Source organism: Montipora capricornis, chromosome 9 (assembly GCF_036669925.1).
Source record: "Montipora capricornis isolate CH-2021 chromosome 9, ASM3666992v2, whole genome shotgun sequence".
NCBI classification, from domain to species: domain Eukaryota; kingdom Metazoa; phylum Cnidaria; class Anthozoa; order Scleractinia; family Acroporidae; genus Montipora; species Montipora capricornis.
In genome coordinates this window covers 9515966-9539074 of record NC_090891.1, presented here as the reverse complement: position 1 = coordinate 9539074, position 23109 = coordinate 9515966, and the positions used below count along the sequence as shown (strand labels likewise).

At 39.1% G+C, this 23109-nt stretch overlaps 2 protein-coding genes and 2 pseudogenes across 2 annotated transcripts in view; 2 read left to right on the top strand and 2 right to left on the bottom strand.

The window, feature by feature from the left end:
* LOC138015722 (mitochondrial ornithine transporter 1-like) overlaps positions 1-1666 on the top strand; it is a 12503-nt gene extending 10837 nt beyond the window's left edge. Inside the window, exon 5 of the mRNA XM_068862837.1 lies at positions 1-1666. This exon is cut by the window's left edge and continues 2343 nt beyond it. The gene's annotated coding sequence lies outside the window, so the exon portion shown is untranslated.
* Positions 1667-3075: 1409 nt separating this feature from the next.
* On the bottom strand, positions 3076-5091 carry LOC138015723 (pyrroline-5-carboxylate reductase 1, mitochondrial pseudogene; annotated as a pseudogene).
* Positions 5092-7495: 2404 nt separating this feature from the next.
* Positions 7496-8744, bottom strand: LOC138015721 (pyrroline-5-carboxylate reductase 1, mitochondrial-like). Its single transcript, XM_068862836.1, has one exon. It carries the CDS (start codon positions 8742-8744, stop codon positions 7935-7937), a length of 810 nt encoding a protein of 269 aa, XP_068718937.1. The 3' UTR covers positions 7496-7934.
* A 4575-nt stretch (positions 8745-13319) lies between these two features.
* LOC138017252 (uncharacterized) lies at positions 13320-15091 on the top strand (annotated as a pseudogene).
* Positions 15092-23109: the final 8018 nt, after the last annotated feature.

Sequence of the window (23109 nt, the reverse complement as noted above, 5' to 3'; positions counted from 1 at the left end):
GTTTAATAGTTATAAAATTTTATTATGACATCCTTGGTATGAATTCATCAAAAAATTATCTGTTGTTAGGAACTCAATGCATAGATTTGGAAAAGGTGGGCTCTGCACTTCAAAACGACCCTGGAAACAAATTTAATGATGTTTTAGACTGTTTAGTTTCAACGATGATTTGCTCCTCTGACTTGGAAGACAGTTTCAGAAAATGTAAAATATGCACTTTGGTATTAGCCAGTGACTGTGAGTATGTCACAGTAACTTGCATAATGAAATGTTGTTGATCTGTTTTCAAGACACCAGTAGAGTGGATCCACAAGATCTGCACTGTCATTGTGACCAGGAATTTCTTAAAATGCCTTGTATTTAAGAACCGGGAAAAGTGAACCTTATATAATTATTTACGACGACTAATCTGATCACTATCCAACAACAATGAATGTAAATTTCCAGCAATCATATTTAATATTTCGTTTAATTTGGTAGTCTCCCCAGTAAAGTTTATTGATAGACCATTATTGTGATTGTTTCACTAATTCCTAACATGTTTTTTAGGAATACTTAAGTCTTTATTTACAATTTCATTTCTTGTATTTATTACCTTCTACATGAAAAAATGCTTACCAATTTTTAAGTGTTTAAACCAAATAGCCAGAGTGACTGTAATCCTGCATTAAATTTTAGAATTTTCTGTCTATTAATATGAAGCACTTTCAGGAGTCAAATAGACTGGGTATGGTAGTGCAACTACAAGTTTCATAAAATTATAGGGATAGCATGCCCAGGTGAAGATAACATAAAAATAACAATATTTCAGGAGTGAGAGCAGCGAACAAAGTGAAATATTTTTCAACACTCAAAGAGAAATTTTGTATCTCCAAGTAGTCATGAATGTAATGTTCTGTTTATTATAGAAATGCCAATGAAATACCAAACCATTAAGTTTTTCACTTTAAATTAGTTTTTGTAGTCCTAATGAAGAATGGCACGATTTGTCATGTATAACCATGTAGCAATTGCGATAACATGTTAATTTCATGTGTGAAGGTATCATGTTTTCACGATAGCTCACCTGGTATTTCATTAGCATTAATTTATATAATAGATTATTTTCTTTCATTATTATTTTAGCTATTAAGGAAGGTGCCTACTAATTCAAAGGTATTTTTGCCCCGCTTTATGATTATGCAGCAAATGTCGATCTGAGCAAGTATTATTGAAACCCAAAAAGAAAATTGGGGCTAACCACGCATTTTTCAAAGGTAACTGATGAATAATATTTGGAAAAAGCTTTAAAATACAAAGCAATGCATGGTGTTCTTTCTTAAATTGAAACTTAATTATGACTCAAAAATGCATGGTTACCCCCATTTTCTTTTTGGACACCAAGAGTACTTACTAAGATCTACTTCTTTCTCCAGATAGTTTTAAACCGCACAAAAATATCACTGTATTGGTAAGCATCACCAATAGGAAACTGGAGTATCTAGAGATGTGCAGAACGTTTGCACAATAACAATAGTAGGCACCGTCCTTAACTCAGGGGAGAGCCCCAGTATTACCTACTATTGCTGCACAGGCTTCCTCAATGTGTATTTTTAGTATCAAGACATGCTTTGTAATAATAATTTATTACTGTGTTTGATGAAATAAACTCTACCATAGTAATCAAGGAAAATCTGGTTATTTTTGTGATATTAATACACGATAAATGAAGACCTCCTCATTTTTTAATATCTTTCCAAATATAAAGGTACAGTCACTAAAGTGAATTCAATATGCCAGGTCACATTTTGTGGTTACTGTGGGAAGGAGGAATGGTTTTCCTTAGGACTGTAAAGTATGTATGGGTTGGTTCAATCCTTGTCTCTGCCATAGCGTTGTCTCCATAGACCAGAAACTGCTCCAGATACATTCAGGTTTAACAGTCCAATTGACTTAAATTGCTGGACCTGAATAAAAAGAAACATGATGCTGAAAGATGTCACCCTAGCCCTAAACTATAAGACTGTTCAGAACATAGGGACATTTTCTGGAAACAAATTTCAGTACTCTTAAGTCAATGTAGCCTTAACTTTATGCTCAATGACTTTACTGCACCAAAAACCAGAGGGTCTAACCCCGCAATAGATGACACCACAGCTGCCCACACTGCAAATAACAGGGTTTGTACTACTAGATTATAAAATTCCAGGCGTTTTCTAGGGTATAAACAATAGAAATCCAAGACCCCAAAGTTGGAAATTTCACATCAATTTTTCATTAGAACAAGTTACTTTCGAAGTCAAAGTGTATGTAGAGAAACTTTTTCAGAGCTTACTCATTTGTTTCTCTTAATATCTAATTCCTGGTCATTTGGTTTTAGCTCATGACAGTCTTTTAATAACAAAGTACATTTTCTTGGGGGAAAAAATACTATTCAAAACATATTGTTTTAATACTACTGCTCATATTAATAGACAAATAGTTGATGCCAAAAATGAATTTTCAAAAATCCAGGAGTTTTCCAGGAGTAGTGCAAACCCTGAAATAATATTATTATTACTGTGAAAATCTGAAAACGTGAACACTAGAAGTATTATTTTATGAAATGTTGCCAATCATGCACAAGAAAACTGAACCGCAACCAGATCAGTAATTAGTTTGTGGTTTTATGCCACTTCTGATTGGTAGCTGCGCAATAGGAAATCAAGTCAAAGTGTTCATGGCACTTGAATTTGCACAGTCATTCAGAGACCTATCTGAAAAATGTTTGTGTCATGGATACTAAATGGTGCTCATATGATATTACTTGTTTTGGGTCACTTCAAAGCTATTACAACATCTTTTTTGATTGGTTCAGAAAAAAAAAACAGCCACAAAAATATACAACAGAAACATTGGAGCCTAATGCTAAACACAATAGAGAGCTGCATCCTAAACTGGTTCAAAGAAATCAGAGGTTGTAAAGAGCTGTCGTTTTATCTTTATGCTTCGAGTATTAAACCGCAACATGGTTAACATGTTATTTTTCACACCCATGAAACAAACTGTAGTACCCAGTACCTAATACTTCATGGTAGACAATAATAATATTGGTGATGAAACTTAATAACCATTTATTTAATGCCTAGTTCTGACAAATTAAGAATATATCTGGCAATACAAACTGTACCTGCTATACTACACGCCATAATGTAAGCATGAACTAAAATAATGTCCAGGCAGCCAAATAACCATTTTTAAAAAACACCAGTTTTCATTCCCCCTCTAAATTTGCCTGTGGCACGAACCATACAGCTTTTATTGTAGAAGGCGGTGAAAGTGGAAAAATTAATTTAGGGAGATTATTATTCGTTTGTGAATTATTTTGAAAAGTGACTTCAACTGCAGTCCTTAGTGATAACTGGTGCTAACTGTTTTTATTTTGAAGGATTACAGTGTAATAATTATGTTATTTGACTTTACTGGAATTATGGTTGTTTTTGGTACTACTAATATTTTAACGCAAACACTCCCATCCATACAAAAGGCCCAGCTTTAATTTGGTAGCCATTTTTAGCGACTGCTTGCCTGTGAATGGTTCTCTCTTGCCCTCAGTTCAATTGATTTCTAACAAACAACATCATTTTGTTTCCAACAGCTGGGACTGGATGCTAGTGCATTTAAAGTCTCATGATATCTTATTTTTCACTGTAATGCAAGCATATAATAATATTATTTATTGCATACAAGTATCAAGAAATTCTGTGGATTTGTAAAATTTATCAACAAAAATAAAAACTTGGACAGAGTTTGGTATTTTGTAAACATCTCAGTTTTGTTCCTTTTTTTTTTTCATTTGAAAACTATGCTCAGCTTAAATATCAGTTTGTGTGCTTTTTTTTTCGTAATAATGTCAACTCTCATTGCATTTCTTTAAATATAAGACAAGAAATGATATTACTTTGTTTCAAGTATAAAAGGGAAAAGCACTTGCTTTTCTAGTCTGAAATATTAAATAAATCTTTTCTTCTGAACGAATCCACCATGAAAGTCGATATGGTATTTTATCACCTGGCGTAAAAATTCGCGCCTTTTCTGACGCAACTTCGTTTTCAAATATAACATAAATCCACGTGGCATTTCTGTGGTCCTTGAAGAATCTCCGAACATTTTTTACAAGATCAACCATATTTATCAGACTAAATTCTGACCAAAGTTACATGGTAAGAATTTATCATTTCTTTGATATAATCGGAACTCTTCCTCTGCCATTAAAATCAGCGCGTGCCGTTGTTTCCAAGTGCTTTCGCTCTCTCCGTGGCGGCCCAGACAGCTTTGATCAAAGATCCTCGAAAAGCGGATTCCTCGAGTGCCTGTATACCGGCAATCGTCGAGCCCCCAGCCGAACATACAGCGTCTTTTAGTTCTCCAGGATGCTGCCCACTTTCTAAAACCATCTTAGCAGCCCCAGCAGCCGTCTTGGCAGCTAATTTCATGGCTTCTTGTCGATTTAATCCTACCCTCACAGCACCATCTGCGAGTGCTTCAATAGCAAGGTACACGTACGCGGGGCCGCCACCAGTCAAAGCGGTCATTACATCCATTAATTCTTCTTCCACATCAAAGCAATACCCAACTGAAGACATTAGTAGATGAATCAAAGAATAATCTTCTTCGCTTGCAAATTTTCCAAAGGTCACCGCAGTAACTCCCTCCCGAAATTGTACAGGAGTGTTCAACATCATCCGAACAGTACGGCTTCTACCGGGTAAGGACTTTTGCATATAATCGAGTGTGACTCCCGCGGCTATAGAAGCTACTAAATGATTTCTCGTCACTGATGGAGAAATTTCCTTGAATACTTCTGGGAAAACTTTCGCCTTGATGGCAAGGAAAACTAAGTTAGTTTCCTTCATAACCAACTTATTGTCACTTGTGACATTGCATCCCATAACTTGGAACTGCTTTAAATCCCTCTCTGAAGGAGCGCTGGCGTAAATTTCATTTGCGCTCACTACGCCGGCCGACAAAAATCCTTTGGCAAGAACTTGAGCCGCCTTTCCTCCGCCAATAAATCCAAGTCGAGAAATCAAACTCATGATCTTTTTCTTCGATCATTTTTTGTGCAACGACGTATTTCAATGAAAACCCTCCATTCATCCTCCAATCAGAACATTGTTTTTTGTGCTATTGTAGCCAATCAAAACCTGCATAAGACACAAAGGTCACACAAGCTGGTCACACATATTCAGTTGACTAGCGGATGTCGGATATCCGATATTAGGTATACGGTCGGTATACGGTCTTATCACAAGAAGTTATCACTGATATTTCTTATATTTGCTGCGGATTCCAATATAATTTGAAGGAAAAATCATCTCAAGAAATCCTTTTCCAAGTATCCAATATCATTTGCATTATTTTGGCCAGCTCATTTTCAAGATTCCTTTAGAAAAAGTTGACGTTCACAACGTCCCCTGAGCAATACCCTCCATCTGCCCTGATTTGTCAAAGTAAGTTGTTAAAAAACAAGGATTCTTTCATTCCCTATCAAGTGCTAATCATCAATTATAACATAACAAATGTTTAGACAATTACCCATTTACTATTTGCCCATGGGTGAATGATTATGACGAAAACACTGACGCGACGGCGGTTCATGACCGACCAGTCTACCGCTGAAATCGCTGAAATTTCTTCGCAGCTTTATGAAAAAAGAAAACTTCGAATTTCACGTTTTCAGCCGTTAGCGGGTATTTTACCCGAACCACCGGCAAAGCGATTGTCTAACTTGTCTTGTAGTGATACCGTCACCCGAAATTGTTAATTATTACGAAACGGAGCACATGGCTTTGCCACCCTAAGTGAAAACAAAACGTAAAACAATAAATATATATATACATCCTCACAGCCGTACAACCAGCCCCGCATTGTTAGTTTGTTTTAAGTCTACAAATTATTTGCTGATTAGATCTCCCAAGATCCGGCACTTCTACTTTGTTCAGCTGGCCCTTGCATAAAAAATTGTCTACTATTGTAGGTGAAACCCAGTCGACCAGTTAATGAGCGAGAGGCATTCAAAGAAGGCAAAGGAAAAGGAAAAAGGAAAGGAAGTTTACTTAAGTGTCTAGTCGTTCTAACGCTGGAGCACTAATTGGGGACATAACAATTAACGCAATTCAAGTTTTTGCTAGTTTTTGAGGAGAGGGGAAAACCTGAGTACCCGGGTAGAAACCTCTCGGAAAAGAGAAGAGAATAAACAAACTCAACCCGGGCCAAATTGGTGAGAAACGAGTGCTGGCGCAGTGGTGGTAGCTCAGGGTGTCACAATATGTTTTGGTTATGGTATAAAACCAATGGTAAACGGTTCAGGGAGTACTATCGAGTTATAGTTGAACTTGGGAGGTTCGCCTAAGCACTCAAGAAAACCCACTCGATCTCGTGCGACCCTCACGCTTCTTTCGTACTTAGCAAAGTCCCGGGTGATATTCCAAGTGGCCGTGCGTCTGTTCAGAGTAAGGTCAAGGATGACGTCAAAATGCGGTAGGCACAAACTGGCGATAGCCGAGTGTGTCACTAAAGGTCTTACCACATTTTGACGTCTTCTGTGATCTATTACTGAACAGACGCATGGCAACATGAAATATATTTGAATTTTGAACGTTTTCTCTCTCTAAAAGATTCTAGGTAAGAACCAAGAGAGAACGGTGATTTTCGTGGTATCAGTCTAATCAGTGTTACCCCAGTCATGGATAGAGTTCTTGAAAGGGCACTCTATAACGGTCATGTTAGACGCGTTATAGGAGATAACCTGAGCTCTAATCTACGGCACATCTGCGCTTCTAACTATTCAGCATCAAATCTGCAAATACTTAGATGACAGTAATTGTAAAGTTACTTTTGTTCTTGGGCCATCGTAGTTTGATCAAAAATAAGACACAAACAGTAGTGATAAACATATTGAACTTGTTCATTTTGATTATGACTTGATATGTTTATCACTGCTGTTTGTGTCTTATTTTTGATCAAATTGTAAAGGTGTTAGACTTTTCACTATGGATTTTTCTAAGGTCTTTAACTCTGTCATACACATTACCTATTGTCCGCTAAGCTTAATAAACAATTACCTTTATCAGCTTATCTTGTAAACTTGTATGACAAGTTTTTATCGTAAGACGACAATGTATTTTTTCTGGCAACTATTACAACTATTTGCAAAGCTGTAAATAAGGGTTCGACGCAAAGCCAGGTAGCGTTAGTGGACCACACCTTTTCAATACTTTTCTTAATGACCTTGAGATTGTGCGTAACGGCCTCCCTGCATTTTTTATACCCTCTCTTGATACAAGTTTTGGCCAAAATGTAGATTCAGTCCCGCAGTACTATTCTGTTTTGAGAATTGTACGACTTTACTATGAATCAAGTGTTGTACGATTCTTTCACATAACTCAGTAACAGCTACATGTTTTGGACCCGTATCATTTCATTGTCTACGTATGTTGTCGGTTGTCAGAGCAATTTAGCCCAAATTTACATTGCATTTTTTATTTTTTATTACTTTTAGGTGTCAAGTTCCTATTTTTCCTTATTCTAATTTCTTCCTATTTTCTTCTGTTTTTCAAGAAGAACATCCAATTTTCTCTTTTATGATAACACAATTCTGATGTCAATATACTCAAATCATTAGGAGTTATCACAGCTGTGAGTCATATCAGTTTCTGCTGGGCTGACTCTTTGTTTTAAGGCATTTTCACCCAGAATCTATTATAATGTAAACCAAGAGGTTGCTGTTTGAAGTGTATTGTCCTTTCAAAACAGTGAGCCTTGGAAGCTTTCAGAGTGTAGAGGGGCTCCTCTTTTTTAATGTTTAGGGGCTACATGGGGTATCATACGTTTTCCCTATTTTGTATAAGATGGTAAAACGTCCTACTTTCCTATTTATTTTGCTCTTTACTGTGCTTGGCACCCTGTATTTTTCAATTTTTCATTGAACACAGTCTGTCCGTGGCAGCGCAAACAGCTTTGATCAAAGATCCTCGAAAAGTGGATTCGTCGAGTGCCTGAATACCGGCAATTGTCGAGCCCCCAGCCGAACATACAGCGTCTTTTAGTTCTCCAGGATGCTGCCCACTTTCTAAAACCATCTTAGCAGCCCCAGCAGCCGTCTTGGCAGCTAATTTCATGGCTTCTTGTCGATTTAATCCTACCCTCACAGCACCATCTGCGAGTGCTTCAATAGCAAGGTACACGTACGCGGGGCCGCCACCAGTCAAAGCGGTCATTACATCCATTAATTCTTCTTCCACATCAAAGCAATACCCAACTGAAGACATAAGTTCATGGATCAAAGAATAATCTTCTTCGCTTGCAAATTTTCCAAAGGTCACCGCAGTAACTCCCTCTCGAAATTGTACAGGAGTGTTCAACATCATCCGAACAGTACGGCTTCTACCGGGTAAGGACTTTTGCATATAATCGAGTGTGACTCCCGCGGCTATAGAAGCTACTAAATGATTTCTCGTCATTGTTGGAGAGATTTCCTTGAATACTTCTGGGAAAACTTTAGGTTTAATGGCAAGGAAAACGAGCTTAGTTTCCTTCATAAGCAACTTATTGTCACTTGTGACATTGCATCCCATAGCTTGGAACTGCCTTAAATCTCTCTCTGAAGGAGCGCTGGCGTAAATTTCATTTGCGCTCACTACACCGGCCGACAAGAATCCTTTGGCAAGAGCCTGAGCCGCCTTTCCTCCGCCAATAAATCCAAGTCGAGAAATCAAACTCATGATCTTTCTCCTTAATCAATTTGTGCACTGATATTTTAGTGGAAATCTTTCATTTATCATCCAATCAAAGCATTATATTCTCTGCTAGCCAATCAAAACCTGTTGGCTAGCGGATGTCGGATATCCGATATCCGGTATCCGGTATCCGGTGGCGAATGTAGTTCCTTTGTGCATAACCCATAGCAGTCGATCTCTCTCGAATCTCTCTGTGGATTTGGCCTTGGCCCATCAGACTATTCTAACAATAGCCAATACCGTAAACTGATGGGCTTAATTCCATCGCAGATCGTGAATTCTGAGTCATTAACTCATGCTTTAATTTACTTACCACGGCCCTTGATGCACCACGGATTGTTTATTATGAAATGCGATCAGTCATCCACGACCCTCTTTTGCGATCCAGCAATCAATGTTTTTTGCTGATTTTACGGTAAAGTGGGCAGGTTTGTGTGTAGATTTTATTTACTTAATTTGACCAACGGTCGCAGTGGAGTCTTTTTTTCGAGTAACTGATTTAACGGACATGCAAATACGTGATAATTAAAACTTTTTTTTCCGCTCTCTCAAAGCCAGAACAAACTTCGAGTATTTGCTCAGAAAAAAGAGATTAAATGTAGAGTTGCTGATGTCTGATACATATTTAAATCACTGTAGCGAAGTGAGCCGTGCGGGGTGACGAAATAATTTGTCACTTCATGGAAATTCGTGCAATGAGATGTACCAAAGATAAGTAGCTCGATCATGGCGGAATGTTATAGTCCACGGTAAGTGGCAAATAGTCTTTAAGTGGTTTTTCCGCTGATATTTTCAACATAATTAACTTGAAGGAGAAAATATGAAGGTCGGAAAATTACTTCAAAAAATGTTTTTTTCCGGTAACCAATATAATTTGCTTTATTTTGACCAGCTTATTTAAGCGATTCCAAATTGTAATGTTTAAAAATGTTACGTTTGCTTTGCTTGTTTGAGATTTATAGCAAACTACAGATAAGTTGTGACATGTTTGTTCTTGAAATTTTTTAAAGAAGCTTTCAATAACACAGGCTATTCAGTTTGCAGATTATGCATCATTTCAAAGTTATTTTGTATTATAACAGGTTCTAGATGTGCCATGTACTGTTCTTGATATTCTTAGAAGTCATTCAATAACAAAGGAGTTGAGTTCGAATAAATTATGTACCACATAAACATTACTGGTAACCTCCCCTCTATGTTTAAAAAAATTGACATCTAGCTCCTCCCCTACCCTACACCATAATTTAACTTTAGCCCCCCATAAGATTTAGAACCACCTCCCCCCACCTCCATCCAGATAATTATTGCATAGTCCATTATTTCAAATAGACATATTTCCTAGTTCATGTCTGCCTCCTCTTCAAAGCGAGTCTAAGTGCGAAGTTTTTGTGATGGTAATTAGTTCTACTTTACATGTGAATGAAAACTAATTTTCATAACAAAAACTTGGCACTTAGACTTGCTTTGAAGAGGAGGCAGACATGAACTCGGAATTGGCCTATTGCTCGAGAAAAATCATGCGATTACTTTTGAATCATATGCACAAATTTCACCTTTATTGCATTTATTTCAACTGTCTTCTCTAATTTCATTTTCTGCACTCCGTTTAGGATTAATTGACGTACTCTCAGCCAATCATCACATAATTATCCCTTTAAGTGAAGAGATGTTAAAAGATGAAGATGGTACTGAATCAGACTTTCTGTGCAGACACATGGACAGGGTTTTAAACCTGCTCTCAAGAGCAAGTGCATTGTTCTTCTTCCCGAACGATATGATTTTCGTCAAGCAGTCAGTTTTTCAGGAAAAAATGAATTACCGGGCTCAGCAGATTGCGATTCCGAACGTTCACTTCTCTATTCGATCAGGGTGCAGAGGAAGACCAACTATAGCTTTTGTAGGGAGCAGTTGGAACTGTATCTAGAATGTGGCTTCACTGTAAGTAACTGATTGCAAAACTATGATTTTGGTGCATGTGCACGTGGAATCACATTCAAGATAGCATGAACTGAACCAGTCTTTCCTGAAGGTATTCTTACGCGAGCTCTACAGCACATGGAAGTTCAGAGAAGATTCTACAACGTGGCAGCTCCTTTTTCGCTTTGGCACATCGATGGTAATCATAAACTCCCAACGTTTTTCCTTCGGGGGGAGGGTGCGGCTAAAAGAAGGCTACTAATTCTCCTGATTTCTTGCCCCTCGGCAAGTGTACTTTAGGATACATAATCCATCAGCTCGAAAAATCAAAGTGGAAGGGTCGATAAACTTAACGTGTCCAGAGTTGACCTAAACCGAAAATCTTGTCGGCCAAGGTTACAGCAGTACCAACAAAATATCGACATTTTCAGACAGATATCACTTTTTTGGAAAGCTTATTTGGAGGTCTTTTTTTTTTCAAGAATTCACATGTACAGTTAAGAATACTTTAACGTTTGTGGAACGGCAGAAAGCTAAATCGCACTCGATCAGTTTATGATGATTACCATCGATATGCCAAAGTGAAAGAGAGGCTGCTGCGTAGTAGAATCTTCTCTGAACTGCTGTAAGCAGGGAACCGTTTGAAACTGCCAACCGCGTGTTTTGGAAAACCTTTGTTCTTTAATCATCCTGCATGATCATATACGTTTTCCACAATTAATGACACCCAAAAATTTGGCCTCATATAACTTATATTTGCCCGATATCTTGTCGTAGGTGTCTTGAAGATAACATGTAAATGAACTTACTTTGCTCGCATGATTTCAATGCCTTCAAACCGAGTTAAGATACTTTTTTGAAAAGGCAAGTGCTCCGCGCGTTTTTGCTTTTGTTCCTGTAATCAACATGACTAGTAACATGGGAACAAGTGAACTGAGCACTTAACGGAACTTTTGTTCCTCGTTGAAATTTGTTCTTAAGAACCCAAATCTGCTTAATTGGGAACAAAAGTTCCTCGTCGTAGCAATTTGGAACTCAAAGTTTCTATAAGTTTATGAAAAGGAACTCCATGTTCCGTTTTTGTCTCGTAAGGAACAATAGGTCCTTTTTGTGCGGTCCGTTTTTCATTTTGGTCTCTTTCACAACAAAAGAGAACAGTTGTTCCGTTTTAATCATTTCCTTAAATCAAAGAAGAACTCATTGTTCCTGTTATTTAACATAAAATCGAATTGTCCTTGACAAAAAGGAACAGCTGTGTCGATAAAGCCTGTTCTGCTTTGCGATCGTTCCTACCTAACTGCTATCAGTTCCCATTAGTGTTACAAAAGAACACCATTGTCCAGAATCATACTGGTCCTTTATACGTTGATTAGGAACACGGTTCCCTCATAGGCCACGAGAAGTTCCGATTTTATATGAAGATTCTTAAACGTTTTCTTTTTTCTGTTTTTGTGCCTGGTGACTAGTTATCTGGCGTGTTTAGGTAGGCCTGGGCGAATTTGAATAAATCGGATATTTCGCGTTAATGATACATTACTTTATTCTGAACAATTAGCAAGGTGTCCAAGATTTATTGTTTCCTGGTTTTGTTTTCAATGTCGGGAAGAAAAGAAGCATTCGAAAATAGGCAAGTTGAGGCAGGTAACGCAAAAATCCCAACTGATTGATCTGCAAACCGCCAAGAAAAATGCTTAAAATTTGAAGTCGCGGGTAAGTAAACGTTGATTTCCAGATTCGAGATGAGCAAACGAAGAAGTACAGAGACAGATTGGTCAAAAATTCCAAGTGCATTTCCAAAACCGAAGAGGCTTCACTTGGAAGAAGACGATTTAGATGGCTTGTTTCATTGTCCAGTGAAAGATTGTAACCATGATGGATTCGTATCTCAAAGAGGTTGCGGAAAACACGTTAAGAGGAAACACGGCTGGTTCATTTATTTTGATGAAAAACCCCAACACGTCCCCAATCAAGGAGAAACGAGTCCCAAAAAGGAAGAAAACAATACAAGTTCAACCCACACAGCAAGATCTGTGCCCACATATTTGATCGCTCAAGTGTGATCGTGGAAGAACTTCTGTCTTGGCTAACAGGGAGTGGTGGAGGGTGCAAGAGCGACCGACAAGCGCAACAAATCGTTAGCAAATGCCTTAAGTTTCTCAAATTCTGTCGCAAGGACGAAGAAGAACTTTCCCTGGAAATATATAATTGACTTTAGTTTGTGTTCACTTAAGCTACTCTTCAAATTTGTTGATACAATGCAGGACGAATGGAAACTTGGGCACCCGGGAGGCGTTGGTTATTTGGACGCCATTTCCGAACTGATATAGATTTCACAAACGTAAACGGGGCATCCGAGGTTGTGTTGAGGGGGTTGTCCTCTACAGAACCCTATCTGAAAAAAGTCCGTAAAACAGTTTTAAATATGATGCGATTGCAATGAACAAATGAACTCGACATCGACACCTTAGAATCCAAGGGACATTGAGCGACACTAGAAGAGCTTCTGGAGGTTGTTAAGCGCTACTTGCCACGCTACGAGAAGCATGCAAGGATAAACCGGATACAGTATCTTTACTGGAGTTGTCCTTTGTAACAAAATTTCTCGCGGTATATCTGTTTATCAAGGTTAAAGGCTCACGCCCAATGACCTACCAGAATTTAACTGTTGAAATGGTGCGCTCAGCAAAGAACAACGGTGGATTTGTCGATCAGAAAATGTTTAAAACAGCTGGAAAATATGGCTTTGACTCTCTTTTCCTTACCGACACTAGCATGCAGGTATTAGATGGCTACATCGACCACATTCGCCCTAACCTAAAACCAACTTGTAACTACGTCTTAGTCACAAAAAATGGCGGCCAACACAACATGCAAAATTGGCGAGCTGATGGGCAAATTGTTGTTTGACGAGATCGGAAAATACGTCCACCCTACTCGTTACCGACAAATAGTGGAGAAGACGGCCAGCTCCAAGAAACTTAGTAGTACAGCGCACTGCACGGTCTCCGAGAATCAGAAGCATATTTCCGTTGCGGCAAGAGTGTGACGGTTCGCGATCCCCTGGGTCTCGCAACATTGCGAGGAGAGAACAGGAGAAAACTAAGGGTAAGACAACGCACTCCACCCACCCCTTCCCACAAACCCGTAACAGCATAAATTTTAAGATAACGCGTACGACTTTTAATTAAAGATATAAGTTAACAACAAGTATAACAGTTATTACAGCGACAATCTCTAAATTAACTAATCTTACTTAGATTTTCTTAATGCTTTATATATATTTAAATGACAACACTAAATAAACTAAATACTTTACTTTGAATATTTACAATATTGAACAGTTCAGTTCTTCGCTTTCACTCCAAAAAGCAACTAACCCACAAACCAACAAACCTCAGCCAGAAATGCAGCTTTAAACAAACTGCTTCTCGATCCGCTTCTGCTTCTGCTCTCCGGCGCCTTCTATCTTTCTCGGACTTTACTTTTCCTGTTCCTCTTCTGTCAACTCCGGCGCTCAACTTTTCCGTTTTCCTCACTAAAGGGTCGTACAGTAATATTCTCCTCGCTCGTTCCTCCACCGTACACAAAGGGGTTTTGTCCTGATGTACGGTTGGGGTCTGCTAAAGACTTTCAGCATTGACTGTTTGAGTGTTTCTGCCCTCCACGTTCTTCTAAAATTGGCCTTCCCTCTTGTCAACAAACCTTGCGCCACTTCAACAACCAACCAACGCCCACGACTTTTACATCTATATATAGTTAAACTAATTTATTCAAATTACGACAAAACATGTTTTTTTGTAGATGACTACATTACAACACTTAAAAGAAGTTCTATAACACTAAATTAGATAATACATAATACACTAGGGAATCGTACAATAGGTAGTTAACACTCACAATAACGAACAAGACGAGTGGCTAAAACTATCTACAAACTGGTGACAAAAATAATAATAATAATAATAATTAAGTGACAAAGAGTGCATTATCAAAAGCAACGATCCTGAGAGGTGGCGACCAAGGCGCACGAATATTTGGAATCACTTTATGGCGAGAGGGGTTCTGAGTTAGAAACGGATCTCCGATCAAGACTTTGAGACAAATCCGTGTCCTCGCCTGAAAAAGAAGAAAATAACGATGGGTTAATCCCCGACGAAGACAACATTTTCATTACGCCCACTAAGTTCAAAAGGCAGAATGCTTCAAAAACGCCCGATTCTTTGAGAGGAAGGAAAATTCTACTATTCACACCTGAAGAGGATAAATATTTGAAGATGGGACTAGATCGCCATGGGTTCGGAAATTGGACAGCTGTTGTTGGAGATCCAGACTTTCGTTTTCAAAAAGGACGAAAACCGAACTCTCTTTTAAATCGCGTGATCAGAAAATTTCGATCAAAATGTAGTAAACCATAGAAAAATCTAGTAAAGTTTAAGGCAGAATATTAATACCCACATTAAACCTCTATCGGATGAAATTCAGTTGATCCTCGGTCAATATCATACAAATAACCAAAAAGCCTTCGTTGTCAACTATCCGTTTCCTATGTGCCCTGATGATATAAAGTTTAGCAAATTCTCTGCGAAGATATCGAGGAAGCAAATACAGTAATTCCAGTTATCATAACATTGGTTTTTATCAATTCGAACAAACTGAACTCAGTTGGTGTACATTGAATTGTCATTTTTTCTTTCTATTTTTGAAGACTTGTGATCACAAAACTTGTCCTTTATTTTTGGCTAGGTTGAAAAAAGTTTGTCATTCTTCCTTTCTTGGGCACTGGGGTGCTTGTTTGGGATGGTCGTTTTCTAGATCTTCTTCTCTGGACGGTTTGGCTTGTGCTTCTCGGTGTTGATGTCTGGGACGAAGAAGGCGTAAAGAAAATCTCTTGATCGTCGCTTTCTTGTCCGTCGAATGGGCCATACGCTTGTTACTCTCTCGGTCTGCTCTCTGGAAAACCACTTTCTCTTCATCGCTCTTTTTCTTCTTCCTATTATTACCAGTCTCGAAAGACCAGGTAACTCATCTCGCTTTAAAGTTCAACTTGAGGGCTTCCACAGTAACTCCAATCATGTACTGTACTGCTCTTTTGATGCCGTAATCTCTAATAGTTTCTTCTCGTTCTTGTAGCTCGCGTAATTCTTTTTTCTTTGCCCAAACCCACCCTTTTTCGTAGTATTTGGAAGCTTTATCCTGCACATTTCTCTGTTCTTCTTCTTTCTTTTTGGTGAAATACTCTTCTCTTGACCGTTCAATTCTAGGATTGTATGGGGTTCAACAGTCTCCAACAAGTGAGCATCTTCCTCTCGAATCATTCCCAATGATATCCAATGTTGTCTTGTCTCGGCAATAATTCGCTCCGTAGCTTGTCGCGCTTCATTTTCTCGCTCCTTCGTGGCGCGCTTCATTCCAGCTTCCATGAGGCCCAGTTGCCTTTGTCTCAGACTGTTGCATGGCTGTTGATCCCGAAGCTCAGAAATCTTTTTCAAGTCTCTTCTCCCATCCGTCAGAACACGTCGACTCAATATCTGAATTTTCTTGGTCGTCTTCTTCTCTGCTGCTACGAGTTGCCCCTCTTCGATTTGTGCTTCTTGGTCGCTTTCACTGTCATCCAGGTCCATTGTTTTGATTCTGCCCCTGATCCAGGCATTGGAGGGGCAAGCTCATTATCTGGAGTGCGTACCACTCTGCTTGCCCAAACAATACAGTCCATTGCCCTCTCTCGCAATGACTGTTGTACTCCTGAGACTGGTGGAGTGTTCAGACTCTTAAAATAGAATTTGCGTAGACGGGCATCCATGGCCGTATTGTGTTCTTCACCAAAATACATTTCTGTTTGACAGGTGATAAACATGGGACACCGAATTTCTTGTGGACGAGAGATTTTGTATTTCCTATCATGTGCTGTAAGTCCCCCTTGGGTCAAGACTTTCCAATCATCTGGATACAAAAGCTTCACATGTGCTTCATTCATAAAGATTACTTGGGTGTTTTGGTCAACGAGACTCTTGTTGAAGGCTTTTTGTTTGGCTATCATTGCGATAAACCTGTCGACGGAAAAATACAAGCAATTTCAATCAACTTCACGCACTGTCGTCGTGAGGACACTCTACCTTTTCATATGCTCATTTTAGATGAGGAATAAGGAATAGAACTGAAGCGTCCACTTCAAAAGTCCAAAATCACTTTTCAATTGGTCATATGATTTGTAACTGATAAATCACTTGAAAAAAACAAACAAAATATTTACAAAAAGAAATAGCAAATACCTGGCAGAAATTATCTGAGTGACTGGTGTGAACAGGCTCGTTTTACCGCTGTTTGGCTCCCCAATTAAGCACATCCCTTTTTCTTCAATGTGCTGCTTTATTCCGGCATTTGAAGGCGCAAGTAATATTCGCAGAAGTATGCCACTCAGTGAGTCGGGCTTTAACTGTTTTGCAGAATTTGTTGGAAGTACTTGGCCTCTGGTTCTTTAGTGTGAGCGTAGTGTAAAAATGCTGGCGGACCTTCTACTCAAATTTCTTGGATTGGGTTCTGGAGAAATGCTCTTCGACTTAACCAGAAACACCAATTGTTGGACACTTCAATGAGATCGTAGTTTATTTTCCGCTGCTTGGCAAACGGCTTGTACTCGGGGTCTGCCAGTATAGATTCAAGCTTGTTGAAATTTGGAATGATAATCTCTTTTAATCTGTCGTTGTTTGCCCCCTGAGTAGCGAGATAAACTTTTTGATGGAACAAGCGTGTTCGTAAATGTACATTGACTCTTCATTTCTCTTAAAAACCTCTCTTTAATGCAATGCGTAGCCCAGTTTTGTCATGGCCCTCTCTATTTTGTTTAATGCAAGGACCACGGGGCACTTTGACAAAGCTCTTCCATTTGATTGCTGGTTTTCCACTACTTTGATATTTTCTATCCCGAAGACGTCAAACACCAAACCAGCTTTCGTAAGAGCCGGGATGGCTCTGTTTTTCAAATCCGATGAGAATATTGGACTTGTAACTTGTAGGCGGACCACACGTTCGCTGCCGTGGATTGAGGGAACGGCATCTTCCAAAATTTCGGATTCCAGTGACTCTAAACAATGCTCAAACTGAACTTGTCTACTTTTCTTTGCAGGAAGCTGTCTTTTACGCGTTGTACATAAAGGAGCAATTGCACTGTCTTCCTTTCCTCTCGTATATTCTTGAACAGATTTTGCTGACACTTCCATACCAATGTCCAGGAGCGCAGAATGAACAGGAATAGTTGACACTCTCAGGCCATTGTATACTGTAGTGTTATTGTGCCTCGCATGGCTGCATATTTTTGAGCTCCGTCTAACTCCCTTTTAATGCTCGTGCTAATGGCCTTCAACCGCCTTACAAGCTTTCGTAAAATCTTTCTAAACACCTTATGGCCTTCTTACCGTGGGAAACGTGCGGGTCGCCTCGTAAGAGAGAGAGAGAGAGAGAGAGAGAGTCTCCATCAAACAGATTGCTATTATTTCAACGCGGAAAGTTAGCGGCCGTCCTTGGTTGTCAGCTCCGTTACGCGGCCACAATCCTGCGAATTGTATACAAATTACTCCAGCCCCTACAGAAGGAAAAAGGATGGGCTCACCGACGGCTTATGTACCATCTTTATTTGTCTCGAATATCATGTCCTTGGCTCCCAAAGTGGATGAACTGCGCCATGCTGTCAAGTATGCTAATTTAGATCATGTAAGTTGTATTACGGAGTCGTGGCTTTAAAAAATCCACATTCATGACAATGTGGTTGCGCTGGAGAGCTACAATATCATCTGCAGGGACAGAACAGAGACAGAACATGGCGGTGTGTGTGTCTATATCAAGAATACGATAAAGTTTACAATGGTAGGCGATTTAGAAGACCCTTCTTTCGAGGCATTATGGATTCAAATTAGTCCTACTCGTCTCCCAAGGGGATACAGCTCTATTCTTCTTGGGGCGTTCTATCACCCGCCAAGCGCAAATGACTCTGCTTTTTTAGAGTATTTAGAGAGGTTTTTGTCATCTATCGAAACACGGTATTCCAACTGTGGCCTTTGTTTAGTGGGAGACTTTAACAGGCTACAAACCACACGACTTAGAAACAACTAACATTTAAAGCAAATAGTGAATTTTCCGACGCGAGGAGAAAGAACGCTCGATTTAGTCCTCACCAACCTTCAAGACCACTACGAAACTCCAACCCAACGCCCTCCACTTGGCCTTTCGGACCACATGTCTATAGACGTTCAACCGAATGGGAGGATAAAGTCCAATAGCTCTACAACCACTATTCAGTCGAGGCATTATCTAGAATCAGTGGATTTGGATACTATACTCAACTCCGCAGACAGTTGTGAAGGCAAAAACTCGTTTTTGGAACAAATCATTAAGTCTGGTCTTGACCATGTTATGCCTATGCGCACGCGCAAAGTTCATTCAACCGAAACACCTTTGATAACATCATCCTTGAAAAACTTGTTACAAAAGCGGGAAAGTGCTTATCGTGTGGTGACGACCAAATGTTTCGTGAGTTGAGAAATCGGGTTAATCGCAAGCGAAAGATTGCCGCGCAAATTATTACCAAGTAAAGGTGGAACATCTGAAGAAATGTAAACCATCTGAGTGGTGGAAGAAGTGAAAAAGCTTAGTGGGCGTTACACGTTGAAATCGCTACAACATCTGCATGAGAGTATTGACCAAATCGGCCTAGCTAACATCATCAATGAGGCTTTCTTATCGTCAATAAGACTATGCGATATCTTTGTCTTCTTCGCATTCGTTGAGTTCTTTGATTTTCTTCATAGCCTTGTTGCACTCGTCTCGTTTGACGCAGATTTTTAACCGCAGATCGTTTGGGTCTCTTGTATTTTGCAAGGAGTTGTAGGTCACTTGCATTCCATTTATACGTTTCAAAGCATTCAATAGATAGCAAATACTCTGCATAGTGAACAAATTTTCCCAATTTTTCCGAATATGGAAACTGTTGTCTCACATTGCGTGGCTTAAGAGTACGCCTGCTTTGAAAGCAATGCCAGTGTATTTCGATAGAGAGCGATGATATGCTGCATCCGTTTTTTGGCAGGACAGTTTTTTGCAGGAATTCAACATGTTCTATGCTTCCTTGTTAATGCATTTTCAGCTATTAGCTGATCTAAATTCTGTCACCCTTTTTTGTTTTCTTGGAGTATTCGCACTTAGTCTATTTGAACGAAATAGCGGCTGTAAAATGCTTTTGGTATTCCATTTGTACGCTTCAAAGCTTTTAATAGATAGCAAGTACTCTGCATGTATCATAATGAACAATTTTTCGCAATTTTTCTGAATATGGAAACTGTTGTCTGACATTCCATGGCTTAAAATCTTTGAAAGAAGAGTGTGCTTGCTTTGAAAGCAATGCAAACGTATTCCGATAGAGAACGATGATATGCTGCTTCCGTTTTTTGGCATGACTAATTTTCGAGGAATTTAACATGTTCTATGCTCCCTTGTTGATGCTTTTTTTAAAGAAAATATTCCCATAATAGGAAGTCAGGTTGTTTAGTTGTTTAGTGAATGTAGCACATTAGAATGCTCTATTCCAAACTAGTGCGAAAACCATGAAGCTCAGTGCGCTGGCAGATATCCTCCTATCCGAACCCCAAAATTCAAAGTACCAAAGAAAGCAATACCCGAGCAAGGGATGTTAAGAGGGTGAGAACGATTTAACGATGGATGAAAACCCTTTGAAATGGCATGTTTAATTTCTTGTAAATATTTGGGCAGCAATGTCTTTTACACCAAGCAATGATTCCGCGAACAGAATTGAATGCTTAACAACGGAAAAATATGAAACTACTTTTAAACAGAACTAAAGCTATTCTTAACTCGTAAAAATATAACAATGATTGCTGTCCCCGTGTATCTGTCATATCCATTATGTTTGAAAAATGTCCAGTCGTTAAACTCCAAATATTCGTTACTGAAAATATTTTAAACAGGAGACGACATAGATGCACTTACTTTGGGAGGATTATTCTTAGACCCTAATCATTATACCAGTTAAAGATCTGGAAGTACTGTCTCCGTATTTCCGTCATATCTATTATATTTTGGGAAATTCATGGTCCTCGAGATTGTTTCCTGCACTAAAATATCTCAAGCCATTCGGAAACACAGTTGATGACGAAGAAATACTCGAAGCTAAATAGGGAGATACTGTTCAAAGACCCTAATCAGTATGCCATCTGTAAGTGCTGTCTCCGTGTATCCATCATATCCACCATACTTTAAAAAAATCATGCAACTCCAACTTGTTCTCTTCAATAAAATATCTGAAACAAGACGGAGACAGTTAATGAAATCAAAACTACTTTTACGATACTACTACTAATCATAATAATAATATTATTATTATTATTATTATTATTATTATTATTATTATTATTATTATTACTAGTAGTAGTAGTAGTAGTAGTAGTAGTAGTAGTAGTAGTAGTAGTAGTAGTAGTAGTAGTAGTAGTAGTAGTAGTAGTAGTAGTAGTAGTAGTAGTAGTAGTAGTAGTAGTAGTAGTAGTAGTAGTAGAGTAGTAGTAGTGTTTTGATTTATTCCATTTATTCCCGCCATGTAGGGGGATTCGTAAAAAATCTGTTTAAGGTGTTTTTCAACCGTTTCGTGCAAGCAACAGCGGAAGCAAGGGGAAATCCCCGGAAAGCAAAGTTAACCAGTTTCGGCGACTTTTCAATTCCTTTCCGCACAGGCATGCGAGACCGCGTGACGTCACGTTATTTTGAGACAGTTGTAATGGCCGATTCAACTAATTGAGGAAAATGTTCCATAAAAACTTCAAATAGCGATGTTTGTTTTCGAAAACTCATTTTATGGACAGCCAGATAAATAAAGTTCACTCACCTACTATTTTCTGCGTTGTCCTGATTGATTTGATGGGGTTTTGGGACGCTTCGATTTCCTCTTTAGATCACACGCGTCGTTACATACAATATAAATAGACGTGGCGTACAACTTCCAAGACCGCGCACTGTCGAGTGCCTCCAGAATTTAGTCGAATTTCCCCCACTTCCATAGGTCGTTCGCCTCCCAAGCTTGGACACGTAGAAAGTCGATAATTTTACTAGCATCGTCAAAAAAAATCATCAAATTTACCCGGCCCTGCAACCTCAAAATCCTGCTCGATTTTCAAGCTTCGCTCAGGTTTTTGTTATTGCCAAATGATGTGGACAGAAGTCATGCATCTAATCATTGAATTTGGTCAAATCAAATTAAACAATCGAAAAGCGCAGATTTTCCCCAAGAGGGACATAATTACAAATCTGCGCTTTTTGATTGGTTAATTTGATTTGATCACATTCAATGATGCATGACTTCTGTCCACATCCCAGGGTCCACATTATCCTGCAATAACAAAAACCTGAGCGCGAGCGAAGCTTGAAAATCCATAGGCAGCCCAAGTTCGCGTCACTAGAGAGCGTGTAATAATTGATCACTAGTGGAAGATGACCTTTGAGTAAAAGCGGTGTTGCGTTACAGGCAGCCGTTGAGAATTTAAACGCGTTGTAAGACTTTGTATGGGAAATAAAATACCGAAGATTATGAAGCCTAAAAAACGCTCAATTTAACGTTCATTCAATAAAATGAATAAAAATGACTTACCGCTGGTGTATTTTTGTGCCTTTTGGAGCTTATTTTACCGTTTCGGGAATTCCGTGTTTTCAATATTCTAAGACGAAGACTTAGAAGACGAAGACGAAGGACAAGAGTAGCGGTGATCTAAGGTCGAATGACGTATTAGGTGGTCGTGGGTTCAAATCCCACCCTGGTCAGAGTTTTTCTCTGTCCTTGTGTGGGCCCAATTCCAATACTAGGGTTGATCCCTGATGGAATAATTGGGTACAAAAACTCCACAGAAGTGTTAGGTCTCATTCGAACTTGCAATCATTACTCTCAATGCTACTGAAGGACAACAATTAGCGATTACCTAAAATTAGGCTTAGGCCGAGCCGAATTTGTCCTTGTGAATAACATCTCACATACCCATGGCCAGCTCCCGTTCTGGCCTTGTAGCTCAGTCGGTAGAGCAGCGGTGATCTAATCCGAAGGTCGTGGGTTCAAATCCCACCCTGGTCAGAGTTTTTCTCTGTCCTTGTGTGGGCCCAATTCCAATACTAGGGTTGATCCCTGATGGAATAATTGGGTACAAAAACTCCACAGAAGTGTTAGGTCTCATTCGAACTTGCAATCATTACTCCAAATGCTACTGAAGGACATCTAGCGATTACCTTGAGAAAGAAGAGTTCAGGGCTTATTTTTGTTTTTCAGGATTGATTTCTTCTAAGGTAAAAATAAACGCCTCAGGTTGCTTATAATTAATTAGCGTCACTTGAAGAACAAGGCCCCCGCACTCAAAACTTGGGTAACCTGTGACTCTTCGTACCCAACTTT

Coding starts and splice junctions, on each gene's coding strand:
- LOC138015721 (XM_068862836.1), bottom strand. CDS start 8,744: ATGAGTTTGATTTCTCGACTTGGATTTATTGGCGGAGGAAAGGCGGCT.